Source organism: Carassius auratus, chromosome 2 (assembly GCF_003368295.1).
Source record: "Carassius auratus strain Wakin chromosome 2, ASM336829v1, whole genome shotgun sequence".
In the NCBI taxonomy this organism is placed as follows: Eukaryota; Metazoa; Chordata; class Actinopteri; order Cypriniformes; family Cyprinidae; genus Carassius; species Carassius auratus.
Window position 1 is genome coordinate 25,950,616 of NC_039244.1, and position 14,340 is coordinate 25,964,955.

The window sequence follows — 14,340 nt, forward strand, 5'->3', positions numbered from 1 at the left end:
ACTGCTTTATCTTTTGATTTAATTGCTGATTATTTGTATAAAAAAAAAAATATATATATATATATATAAAATAAATATATATATATATATATATATATAACAATAAAAAGATTAAATTATACTGATGTATTAATTTCTAACTTTACAAATGCACTTAGAATATTTTAATATTTATTTACTATAATTAATAAAAGATTCAATGTTCTTGGTTAAAATAAAATCATATAAAATAAAATAAAAATCAGTATAAAATAAAGTATAAAATCAGTATAAAATAAAATACTGCATATTGCAAATCAGGCAGCAAATATATATATATATATATATATATATATATATATATATATATATATATATATATATATATATATATATATATATATATATATACATATATATATATATATATATATATATATATATATATATATATATATATATATATATATATATATATATATATATATATATATATATATATTTATTTTTTTTTTTTTCTTTAAATCAGTTTGTCATAGTGCATAATAATAATTAATAAAGATACTTAAAGTAATGATTTTGTACAGGTCTCTGTTAATTTTCAGGTCAGCTGATGCTTCATGTCTTCACTGGAGTAAACCGGACACCACCCTTACACTGAAATTAAAACACAAGTTCGAAATATGAACTCATGTCATCACACATTTTTTTTTTTTTTTTTTTACCAGTTTAAGCATCTCAGAATGGATCCCAATATTTACTCACACCACACAAATGTCTCGGCATGAGTTTGGTTTGATTTGAGTCAGCGGTGCATTTGTTTCAGGTTCACATTTATAAACATTATTGTATATAATAATAATAATAATAATAACAATAATGGTTCACGTGGTATTGTATTATTCAATAGGACTGAGTTCAAACACAGTGTGAATAAAAAGTGAACTCAGTTGACCAAAATGATCCAGATACAATATGAATGCAACAAAAACTGGATTCTTTTTCTTTTGGTTCAGTTTTGGGTGAGTTTGTCTCTTTTATAAAGTGTGAAGAGTAACTATTGATATACAATAGTTTGTGGGGAAAGTATTACATTACTTGATAATTCACAAAATCATTTTTGCATATTCTGTTTAACATGATACCTGCTGTTTCACTTTGATTTTGTTGTGTTTATTTTTATTTTTTTATTTATTTAGTTTTTTAACCACCAGTCCTACTAAGAATCCAGATATCCAGGCAAAAGCAGTATGAGATGGTAAATGCTTGCCACGATGCTGATCAAATTAAAATCACAATATGTATTTTTTATTTATTTATTTTTTACCAAACTGTGCAGTCCTAGTGGTAATCTATTTAAAATACGGTTATAGATTTTACTGCATTTGCAGAAATACTGACCGCACTGCACTGGCGGCTCCAGTGGAACGTAGTTTCTATGGCATTGATGGATGTAGGCAGAGGCCAGTGTGCAAAAGGATGGTCTGGAAAGCTCTGCACGCTCATCGCATACACACTCCAGTCCTTCACACTTCATCATGAACTGCGCGGGGTCCACCTAAAAAGACAGAAAATGCTTCATCCGAAAAAATGACTGCTTATAAACGCAACGTAAAAATAAAAATACGAATTCTTCATCTGAAGTTCATTGTGTTGTTTACTATTGCATTCTTTCATTCTCCTTTTCCCCCAAGGAGTGGATGTCTTTTGATCAATCTAATCAAAGGGATCTTTATATACACTGGCTTGTAATAGTTAGCACATGTCACTGAGTCAGAGAAAACAGAGTACAGTATTTACCACTCTGAAACAGGGGCTCAGAGGAGAATTTGTGGAGGAGAACAGAAATGTACACGACAGGGAGTCAGCAGTGCCATTCTGACAGACTTCAGCTTTCCTGCTGACACATTCTGAATCCACCTACAGTACAGAAGATGGAAATATGACATTAGATCCACACAGTCTTTATTATTGACCCTCATTATTATTCTCTCTCACGGAGCACAAAAAGAGTTGTTTTGAAGAATGTTGACTGTTCTTTGTTGCCTTTTGTCCTTTTTTTGGAGCTCAACACTGGTCACTATACGGAATGCTTTAAATAATGGAAAAGAGCAGTGCCAACATTCTTCAGTTTCACATTTTTGTTCGATGGAAGAAAGGAAGTTTGATTCTAAAAAGAAAATTCAGGTTCCGATGACATGAGCTGACTGGCTCATTCAAGTTTGAAAGATTTTGGTCTGATCAGATTTGTTAAAAAAAAAAAAAAAAAATCTAAAATCTAATATTATTTTGGCCTTATCAGAGGGAGAAAAATATCTGTATATCAGAAAAACACAATGGGCAAGCTCAGGCTAGTATAATTAAATATACATATTTTTATTTTATTTTAAATGTTTCATGACCTAGGAAATTAGTCAATCCTGTTACATGGCATTTTCTCAATGCATTGTGTAACAGGGTGGATGTTTTAAGCTAATGAAGCCCATTACTAGGTAGGAAAGAGCAACATGTTAACAAAAGATAAAACTTTAGGAAGAATTTAAACGTATTTACAAAATAAGTAGATAAAAAAAAAAGTTAAGTCCTATGTATATACCGACACGATAGGGTGGACATCTTATGTTTACACTATAAGATGAATATTAAAAAAATTAGAAAAAAAAGCAACGTTTATGACTAATCCTTAATTTGTTCTTGGAGTTACTTTCCCTCCAAGAAAAGTCATGATATTAATGACACATGCTCAAAAATTTTAAGTGTAAGTAGCACATTTAAAAACGGCCTGAAAAATTTGATGGCATGGAAGTTGTTTAATATTTTTATGTAAAATGTGCATTATTGTTTTATGTGGACATAAAATCCACCAAGCTGTAGGAATGACCTAACCATAGCTTTAAGTCTTTATACATTCTGTTTTACGATACATTGTTACATTTAAAAAAGCATGCACGGTGCATGTAACAGTGCTGTGATATCATGTGCTGAACAGGTGTGCGTTTCTCACAGGTTTCTCTCATTACCTGCCAGCTGTGAGTAAACTGAAGCACACTTTGTGTGTGAGAGCCATCTGGCAGAAGAAGCTCGTTAGCTGCCTCATTATCATTGGTTCCTAAAAGACCAGTGGACACACCTGAAAAACAGTTTATTAAAAGAACGTCTTAGAACGCGTATTAGAATGATTCACCTCAGAGAGATGAACTTTTGGTAGGCAGCACTGGTTTTGAATGTCATTAAATCCATTAATTCATCACATTACAGCATATTAGCATTTACAATAGATCAGAACAGTGACACTTCTTTTTTTTTTCTTTTTTTTTATAACCACTTAAAAAAGTTATAGTTACCGGCCAGCTCAGAGACAAATCATTACAGCATATGATTTAAATAATTTTTCTTTTCTTTTTTTGAAAAAAGGGAAACATTTTTTTTTTGTCTTTCATGAAGATTTGCAAATGATGTACATGAATTAGTAACAACCTAAAACATATTCAACAGTTATTATAATATCCTATATATTAATTTACTACAGTATGTTACAATATACTATACTGTTCAAAAGTTTGGGATCACCATGATTTTTGTTTTTATATAGAAATAATACTTTTATTCAGCAAGGATGCGTTAAATTGATCAATAAATACTGTAAAGACATTTAAAAAAGATTTTTGTTTTAAATAAACACAGTTATTTCTAAATTTCTGTTCATGAAAAACTTTGCAATCATTAACATTAAAATAGACAACAGTTATTTATAATTATATTTTGCAATATTACTGTTTTTACTTTACGCTTGGTGAGCGTTAGAGATTTTCAAAAACGTGAAAAATCCTAACAGACTGTATACGCACCATTTAAATGTTAGGCATCATTTTATCGCCAAAAACAAGTAATGAAGTAAACAACGCTAATGAACTTACCATGAAGCCATCCATCTAGGCTCACACTACAAACCTCTAGATGAGGGTCACATGATACCCAAAGTCCTCTCTCATTGGACACCTCAATTAAATTCACATCTTTTCTGATAGCCACTTCATGGTTAGTGTACGGAATGTGTGCAATCTGGCAATTAACCTCCACCTAAAAGCAACATTTTTTTTTTTGTATTACTCCATTTAATTACACCATGTTAAGTTTCTAAATCCGCTATGAAACGAATATTAGACATCATAATAACAGGTACATGTACCTCTCCATTTGGGTGAATTGCAATATTTGTGTTTTGCATTTGCACCAGAAGCGAGCGACGTTTGAACCTGTCAGATTTGAGTAGAATGCTGAATGATTGCTGGATGACATCAGCTGCTAGGATGAAGTCACAGGAAGCTGGGAGTTTGAACAGATGTCCGTCGAATGACACCAAATAGATGTCTTCCACTAGAAATGCCTGATCTGGACAGAGGAAAGAAAGTACAAACACAGATGTGTGTAAATAGACATATGGAGACATAGTTATTTGTTTCCCATGAAATCCTGTCATCATTTACTCATGTTTCAAACCTCTATGAATTTCTTTCTTCTGCTGGACTCAGAAGAACTGTTGGGTACAAACAACACTGGTCCCCACTGACTTTCATTATGGACAAAACATATACATTATGTCATGTACGTTTGGAAGGATATGGGGGGTGAGTAAAAGATGGCTAAACTTTATCTGTCTCATGAATAGTAGGACAATCTCAGGGGTTACATTAACTCAATTAGTGGTCTAGAGCTGGAAAACATGTGTTAGACATGAAGGCACACGAGGCAGACAGACTCTAAAACATTAAATAACTCACAGTTAACTGGACTGTCCATCATCTTCCTCTTCAGCCGGTAGAGTTCTGCTGTAGGGCTCACAGAATTCAAGGCCAGTAGAGGCTTCATGACAAACTCCTCCAGAAGAACTTCAGCTACACCTGCCTCCTCCACCTTCAGCCAGGGGCCCACAGGAAGTGGCACCCTAAAGATCACCTCACCCTCACTGAAGACGGTTGTGGAATAAAGTTTGCAATTATATTCTGTACATATCACTCCTACCGTCAGTCCAAATCAAAAGAGTTATAAAAATGCATAGAAATAGCTAGCAATAACTCTGTAAATTATTAGACTTACGTGCATACACACATATATACAACAGTTATTTCTGGTCCTTGAATCTTATTGGCTGAGAGCCTTTTCTAGCTGTGAAATATTCTGGTTTATGCAATAATTATTATTAGTATTTAAAGTGCCCCCATTATGGGTACTAAAAGGTACATATTTTGGTTTTGGGAGTCCCCAACAACAGGTTAACATGCATGCAAGGTCAAAAAACAGTTTCATTGTTTTATAATATGCATTTATTTTAACCTAACTTGCTAAACGACTCCCAAATCGCTCAACGATTCATTTTTCTAAACCCTTCCTTTGTGTGATGCTAATCTGCAGTGATTGGTCTCATTCATAGACTGTATAAAAACATGGACGTAGTGTCCGTGACGTCAGACCCGTAGACTCCTGAAGTGTGTTTCTGATGCCTAAAGTGTGCAGAGCGGGCCGTCGCCATCTTTACACTCCCGAACAATCAAAAATGGGCAAAAAGGCGGGAGCTAGTTGTTGAAGCCACGCCCACCTAGCGCGACGGCAGTGTCAGCAGCGACAAACCACCTGTCACTCAAGTGGCCATGCCTTCAATCGCTCTTTGTCAGACACGTGGTTTTGTTGTGTGTGACGTCACCGCGGCGCCATTTTTGAAGTATCGGTATTGACTGAAACAACCACGATTACTAGAATAGAAGTAAATAATAGAATAAATAACTAATAACTAATAACTACTTAGATAACTATCTAGATAATAAGTAAATATAAATCGCAAACCTGGAGAAGCAAAAGAAGATTGAGAAAAGGCCGTACCGAGATAAATTCAATAAAGATGCCAGGATTTACCACATTTAAGACCAACACAATCCTCCCAATTGAACACACTAGCATTGATACCTTACAAATGGCGGCTATGCCCATAATGCATTTCGTGTTCCACGAGTGTGACGTCACCTGACAATGAGCGATTATGCAGAACTTTAAGTCTTAATATAATTTAAACAGATGAGTTATAAAAAAATTCACCCCCCTCACAGTTCTCATGAAGTGCAAAATTAGCTATTTAGACCAAAATAATTTTTTGCACCAGGCTGTAAACATGTTTTTTCCTGCTGTAAAGTTGGGCATTTTAACATGGGGAGTCTATGGGACTGACTCCCTTTTGCAGCCAGCTTCAAGAGGCCAGTCGATGAATTGCAGTTTTAGTCACTTCTTTGTTGGCCTCACGAGAGAGAGCGGGAGGTTGGGTTCGGTCTCATTTCCATTTAATCATGCCTGTAATGCCTGATAAAGGAGAGTTTGTGATGCTTTGTTTACAGAGTTACCGAGGAATCCATTATTTTCACCGCTTCAGAAGCGGCATCTAGTTCAAGTTCAAGTCAACTTTATTGTCAATCAACCATGCAACAGTACATTACGCAGCAGACTGAAATTGCATTTCTCCCATACTCCAATGTGCAATATTAAAACAAGATTTGACACATACTAAGCATAAACTAAACATACGACTAAACATAGGACACCACTAAACAAGTACAACTAGATATTCAGCAAATAGTCAAATAAACATAGCATATGGCCTACAGTGAGCTTACAGTTTCCAGACTATCACATAGTTTCAGAATATAGTCAGATTAAGGTATTTTACTGTAGTGCAATATAAAGTACAATATGGCAAAGTGCAAGTAGTAGCATGAAGATAAATACGTTTTGTAAACTTGTTACATTCTTGTGCAAGGGGATGCATTTCTGTGCAATGGGATATTGACATATGTGCATATGAGTATTTTGCAAACAATGAGTATGCCTTTTCCACAGTCTCGCAGGTCTTTGTGTGTGTGGGGGTTGTGGGGGGGGGGGGTGTTATAATCCAGATTTCATGAATGAGTTGTGCAGTCTGATGGCTTGTGGGAAAAAGCTATTACTGAATCTGGTAGTCCTGCAACGCATACTGCTGTAGCGTTTGCCAGATGGTAGGAGGGTGAACAGTTTGTGTGTGGGGTGGGTGAAGTCTTTTATGATATCGGTAGCTCTTTTGTGGCATTGGGATGAGTATATGTCCTGGATGGATGGTTGAGCTGATTCGATGATCTTCTCAGCTGACCTCACCACCATCTGTAGAGCTTTACGGTCAGCAACAGAGCAGCTACCATACCAAACTGAGAGACTGCTGGTGAGGATGCTCTCAATGGCACCCCTATAGAAGGTAGTGAGTGCCAGTGGAGGGAGATTGGCTCTTCTCATCCTGTGTAAGAAATGGAGGCGTTGCTGAGCTTTCTTGACAAGGGAGGTGGTGTTGGTAGACCATGACAGGTCATCAGTGATGTGCACCCCCAGGAACTTGGTGCTTTTCACTGATTCCACAGTGCTACCATTGAAGGTGAGGGGTGTGTGTGTCCTGTGATTTTTCCTAAAGTCCACAGTTATTTCCTTTGTTTTATTAACATTTAGATGTAAATTGTTAGTGTCACACCAATTTATGAGTTGGTGTACCTCATCTCTGTATGCAGAGTTGTCGTCGTTGCTGATGAGGCCCACCACCGTCGTGTCGTCTGCAAACTTGATGATGTGGTTTGAGTTGTATCTGGCACGACAGTCATGAGTCATAAATGTAAACAGTAGAGGACTCAACACACATCCTTGAGGAACCCCAGTGTTCATGATGGTAGTCTGTGAAGAGTTTTTGCCAACTCTTACTGTCTGTGGTCTGTTCGTGAGAAAGTCTAGTAGCCAGTTGCAAAGTGGGGTGCTGATGCCTACAGCACTGAGTTTATTCACCAGATGTTGAGGAATAACTGTATTAAAGGCAGAGCTGAAGTCGATGAACAGCATCCGCACACAGCTGTTTTTGTTCTCCAGATGAGCCAGATTGAGGTGAAGTGCTGTTGCTATGGCATCATCAGTGGAGCGCTTGGGATGATATGCAAACTGGAAAGGATTAAATGTGGCAGGTAGGCTGGATGTTATGTAAGCCTTGACCAGCCTTTCAAAGCACTTCATCATAATGGGCGTGAGTGCTATAGGCCGGTAGTCGTTCAGTGTTGTGGCTGGTGATTTCTTTGTTAGCGGTATGATAGTAGTGGCTTTGAAGCATTCTGGTATGATGATTTGGCTCAGAGAGATGTTAAAGATATCTGTGAGAACATCTGTAAGTGAGTTAGCACAGTCTCTAAGCACACGTCCAGGTATATTATCAGGACCAGCAGCCTTCCTGGGGTTCACCTTTTGAAGAATCCTCCGCACGTCGGCAGGGTCAAGTTGAAGAGTTGCATTGTCCAAGCAGTGTAGAGCTTTTGTCGGAGTGGTGTTGTTGTTTTCCTCAAAACGGCTGAAGAATGAATTGAGCGAGTTTAGGAAGTCTGTGCTGTCCTCGCACTGTAAGAGTGTGGGCCTGTAGTCCGTTACTGACTGGATGCCTTGCCATAGGCGTCTAGGGTCTTTTATATCAGCGAAGTGTGACTGGATTTTTTGTCCATAGGCAGACTTTGCTGCTCTCAGGCCTCGGTTCAATTTGGCCCTGGCAGTTCTGAGGGCCTCTTTGTCTCCAGACTTGAAAGCCGCATTCCGTGCTTTTAGGAGCTCACATACCTCCCTGGTGAACCATGGCTTGTCGTTTGCCCTTGTGGTGATATGTTTTATGAGGGTCACATCTCCCATGCATTTGGATATGTATCCCGTCACAGACTCAGTGTATTCAGTTATATTGACATGCTGGTTGGAAGTGGCAGCCTTCCTAAAAACAGTCCAATCTGTGCAATCAAAACAGTCTTGGAGCGTTGAAGTAGCCCCCTCTGGCCAAGTTCTAATCCGCTTCACAGATGGTTTGTTCCTCACCAACAGTGGCCTGTAAGATGGCATTAGCATAACAGAAAGATGGTCCGAGTTTCCCAGATGGGGGTGTGGAACAGCTCTGTATGCCTGTTTGATGTTGGAATAGACCTGGTCCAGAATGTTTTCTCCCCTGGTTGCAAAGTGCACATATTTATGAAAGTGTGGGAGTACTGTCTTCAAAGGGAGTACTGTTAAGCAATGTCTCGGTGAGGAGGATAGCGCTGCAATCTTTCACCATCCTTTGTGTAATTAGATCCAATCTGAGGTAGTCCATTTTGTTTTCCAGCGAACGAACGTTGGAAAGCAGAATCGAAGGAGGTGCAGGTCTGTTTGGTTTGGCTTTTAGCCTTGCGCTGATGCCCGCTCGACTGCCTCGCTTGTTGGGTCTAGCACACCGCTTGCGCCTCATGGTAGAATTCTCTATCCGCTTATGTCGCCTCCAGCATCGGCCAGTGTCGGGGGGGGGGGTCCGGTGCTTTGCAATCCTCTGGGTCTTGCTGGTATAGAATGCCCAGCTCGTTGAGTACTTTGTGTTCCAGAGCAAACTTAACTCCGGAAAGATCGTTTAAAAAATTTGAGTTTCGTAGTCCAAGTAGTAGGCTTCTATTGTAGACTTTTCTCGTACGAGACTGAGATGAATCAGACAACACATTCAACATAAAACGCACATCATTACTGGGAGCTGGAGTAGCCGCTTCCATACAGGGCGCCGCCATCTTGAAAGTCTAGTGGCAAAGAATGAAATTGCATTTAATTCAGACCGCGCCAAAAGACCAAGAAGTGGGCGGGTAATATGCTAATGTTTCATGTCAACATGAAACGGCTTGGGATTCGTTTTAAAATGATTCAGAGTTGACTCTTTCTTTTGAGATATAATAACTTTATACACGCTGCACTTCCAGATTTAAAACGTTGCAGGATGTTTTCATTCACTTAGGTGTGTTATACACTGCATGAAATGTAATTTTCAAAAATCCATAATGGGGCACTTTAATAAAACTATTTAAATGAGAAACGGTTTGTGTGTGTGTGTTCATGATGGTGTTTTTAGTTATATTATTCCGCCATTAGATAGCGACAAGACACTGTTTGTAAAATATTTAGTGTTGGGGTAACTCAAGTAATTTGAGTTATGTAAACAGATATCTTTTTTACTAGTAAAGTAAGGCAAACTTTTTAATTTATTCAAAAAATATAAGATACTTTTTTTTGTTCTATTTATTGATTGACAGCTCTGCTGTCCCTATGTTGAGAGTAGTGTTGTAATGTACTGTTGTACTGTTGTTACTGTACTCAGTTCAACCATATTAATGAGCAAAAATTACTCTAGACAAACATTTGTGTGTCTTTTTTATTACTGAAGTGTGTTGAAATTTCTTCTGCATTCTACTGTAATTAACACAAAAGTCCTCAACACTGGTGATATTGCTCATTTATATATATATATATATATATATATATATATATATATATATATATACCTTTTTTTTTTTTTTTTGAAGGTTGCTCCATGAGTCCTGAAATGTTAAAATGCCCACTGTTCATAAGAAAAAAAAATCTTTGTGTATATCTAAACCTTTTCCCGCAGTGACTGTCTGCTTTTAGGATCCATCTTTTCAAACGACAACTGAGGGACTCTAGGGACTAAACTATAACAAAAGGTTCAAAGCTGCTGCTCAAGGAGAAACCATGCTGTACTAAGATATGGGGGGTGAACACTTTTTGATTTTGAAGATCAGGATCGATTTTATTTATCTTGTCTGCTTGGAAACATGTTCTGTAGCAAAATAATGAAAATTTACACAGCTTCATCCTGCTCAAAAGTCTTCCCCCAGCTTTTAATGCATACTGTTTCCTTTAATAGCGTGAGTGTGTGTGTGTGTGTGTGTGTGTGTGTGTGTGTGTAGGCAAGCTTAAAGGTTCACTTTTGACTCAGAAAACACTGGATTCAGTCCTCAGTTAAAAGCATAATACAGTGTCAATAATAAACTAAAGAGAACAGTATAAGCACTTCTAAAACCAGTTTTAACACAGTCTAAAATGATCCAAATGTATATATATATATATATATATATATATATATATATATATATATATATATATATATTTATTTATTTATTTATTTATTTATTTATTTTTTTTTTTTTAATTGCAATATTTCAAAAATTGCAAAGTTTTTGGAATATGGAAATCTTTTGTGATGTACTGTATGTGTGCTGAGGGCCACATAACAGAGTATGATTTAATCTCAGTGGTCCCCAACCACCGGGTCACGACCCAGTACCAGGCCATGACCAAAACCAGAAATGATCTTCTAATTATTCAATATTTTCATTGTATGCGATTGTTGGAGTAGCAATTTGATGATTTCCTGTAAATTAAATGTTCAATTAGTAAATGAAAGATTGTTCTGATCTGTCACGCAGATACAGTAAATATATATTAGAGGTTAAACAGATCGCAGTTGATAAGTGATGCGTATGGATCAGGCCCCACAGTTCAGCACGCATTTGAATCGCAGATTAGTTTGCCAATTTATACATTCAAATGAAGAAGAACCACTCAAAGCACGCACATGCACAGAGATATGTTTCAGGCAGTGTGCGCATACAGAGTTGATTCCTCTTTCACGTCTCCTTGCATTTGAGAAAAATGCACATAAAAAGTACAGATGAAAGAAAATCTCAAAAGGTTGAGTAAATAATGACAGAATCTTTCATTTTATGTGCCTGAGGTGTGTTGTACGGCTCAATCGTTTCAGCTGATGTGTATTTTTTGAGATGTTTCTTGAACATTCTGTTCCAGCAATCAAATTGAGCTCAGGGCTTTGGCGATTCTATTTTACGCAATTTGAGAATTCTGTTGTTGATTTACTTCTGTGTTTTGGACTGTGGTCAAACAACATGAGTTTTAAATCAAGTCTCGACAATGTGCTGTACAATATAAAATTCATTGGTCCCTCAATGACTGTAGCAGGCGAGACCTCAGGCATCAGATCAGCTCCACATCCCTCTCCAGACATATGCTTCACAGTTGGGGAGGGGGTTTTAGTGTCGGTATGCTCAATTTGAAACAAACATCCCACTGTGCATATATAGTAAACAGATAAACTTTGTCTCATTCGCCCACAGAACATTGCTTCAGTGCTTGCAACATCCAGGTGGTATTTACCAAATGAAAAAAAAAAGATTTTGGAGTGCAGTGATTGTTATGATCAGTAGATGGTGTATTTCTGATGGTCTGTTATCATGTGACAAAAAATTTCATGAAATTAATTCATAAATATCATGTGTTTGGGGAGTCTAGTTTACGTATGTAAACATGCGGGGGTTTTTTCTTTCTAAAGAAATAACAATAAAAGACTATGATTATTTACTCTTTTAAAAATGCCATCCTTTTAATAAAGCTTCCAAAATAATAATTACAAAACTTATAAGAAATTATAAACATGCTAATTTTAGAAGAGATGCATGCAAGTAATGTTTATGAATAGCACTATAAATGTATTTTTCAACTAAATATTTTATACATACATATATACATGATAAGTCTCTTTTGTGGTAAACAAAGTTAAAGTTTAATGGTTAAACAAAGTTAACATTTATCCAGGATTCCCTTTAATAAAAAAATAATAAATTAATAAACTTGTTGGGCATTTTTCGAATGGATTTACATTTTTTATAGTTATGGCAACTAAAATGGATCACAAAACTACTCTTAAGTCGCTGGGGTATATTTGTAGCAATAGCCAAAAACAAATTGTATGGGTCAAAGTTATAGATATTTCTTTTATGCCAAAAATCATGTGGATATTAAGTAAAGATAATGTTACGTGAGGATATTTTGTAAATTTCCTACTGTGAATATCAAAACTTATTTTTTTATTAGTAATATGCACTGCTGAGAACTTTATTTGGACAACTTTAAAGGTGATTTTCTCAATATCTTGATTTTTCAGACTCAGATTCCAGATTTTCAAATAGTTATATCTCGGCCAAATATTGTCCTATCCTAACAAACCACACATCAATGGAAAGTTTATTTATTCGGCTTTCAGATGATGTATAAATCTCAATTTTGAAAAAAGTACTCTAATGACTGATTTGTGGTCCAGGGTTTTATCCTTTTTATTTCAAACATCTAAAAGAGTAATGGGTCATTTGAATATTGCTGTCAACAATGCAGGGCTTCGGTTGAGAATGACTGGGCTCAAGGAGGATTTTTTTTTTTTAAACACTTTAATTTGAAAGTCCCCTAACAGGCATTCTTCCTGACTATACATAACTTCACAAGTACGTCAGTTTATTCTATCCTAACCTAACAATCTACTAATACTCTAAACCAAGGGGTTGACATACAGTGAGTGCAGACTCTGGCACCCCAAACACACTGGCCACTTTCAGTGAACAGCACCTGTGCTGTGTTCAGATGCAACAAGCAGCGATCAGCTATGTTTCTGGCAGATTTACTACATACCTTTTGGAGAACTTATACATTATTGCAAGCTGCCTTCTGATACCCACTAGCATGGCAGCTGATCGGGCCTCCATCCAATGAAAGGTCTGCTGGCCCACCTGAAGAACATGACATACAAACTCTTAATAACTCTATCCTGCTCAATCAACATTCCAGGAGTACATTTACATGACTATGATTCACTGAAAACGAAAACTACTAAGAATGCTGTGTTATGCATGCCTGGCCAGTAGTTGGCGATGTCACTTTGTAAAGAAACTTGGTCATGTCTAAAGCCTGAACAGGTAATATCAGAGCCTGTCTACGGAGAGCCTTCCCACTCCTTATTAAGTCCTATTGTACCAAATTTTGGTTGCAGTATCACCGGAGTTCCACTAGGGGCGATCGCCATGAGTGCAAAATGAATTTGAGTCTATGGGGCTAGACGGCTAAATTTGTCCCTTTCACCCGATTGCTGTTGAGAAATTTCAGATCTGATTGTAGGTTTTGCAAGTTCAACATAGGTTCTAGGTCAAAAGTTGAATGAACAAGTACTTATGTCCTTTCAATTTCTTACAGGTTGAGTTGTTGCTGCCCATAACACGCTAGAATTCTGCTAATGAATGTGAATGTTTATGACGTCATTGACATTTGAAAATACTTTTTAAAGCAAATAAGTGACTCTAAAAAATCTAACACCCAGCAATGTGTAATTTCTTTGCATCTCCTTTCGAATACAACATTCAAATTACTAGACAAAAAATTATTTCTTGAGTGGATTTTGAGGGGTATACCGCCATTGACCTGCATTCATTTTGCACTCGTCCTGTGAGCGCCCTCATATGGAATCAGAGTGGAACTGCAACCAGTTCAGAAGCCGGAAGTGTAGTGAGAGTAAAACTTCTCGCCATATTAGACATTGTCTGGTAATATACATGCGCATGATGTCCATTTGCATTTTGTAGTTTACACTTGGCATGTTTCAAAAGTTAGCTTTTTCAGGCTCCCAAA

At 36.8% G+C, this 14,340-nt stretch overlaps 1 protein-coding gene across 1 annotated transcript in view; it reads right to left on the reverse strand.

The window, feature by feature from the left end:
- Positions 1-493: 493 nt before the first annotated feature.
- Positions 494-14,340, reverse strand: part of LOC113038298 (uncharacterized) — a 52,256-nt gene continuing 38,409 nt past the window's right edge. The window contains exons 56-63 of the mRNA XM_026195614.1: positions 13,351-13,448; positions 4,761-4,945; positions 4,169-4,371; positions 3,897-4,059; positions 3,000-3,109; positions 1,780-1,899; positions 1,381-1,537; positions 494-636 (exon numbers count right to left, since the gene is read on the reverse strand). Of these exons, the coding sequence (XP_026051399.1) occupies positions 632-636; positions 1,381-1,537; positions 1,780-1,899; positions 3,000-3,109; positions 3,897-4,059; positions 4,169-4,371; positions 4,761-4,945; positions 13,351-13,448 (1,041 nt within the window). The 3' untranslated portion in view covers positions 494-631. The remainder of the gene's footprint in view (positions 637-1,380; positions 1,538-1,779; positions 1,900-2,999; positions 3,110-3,896; positions 4,060-4,168; positions 4,372-4,760; positions 4,946-13,350; positions 13,449-14,340) is intronic.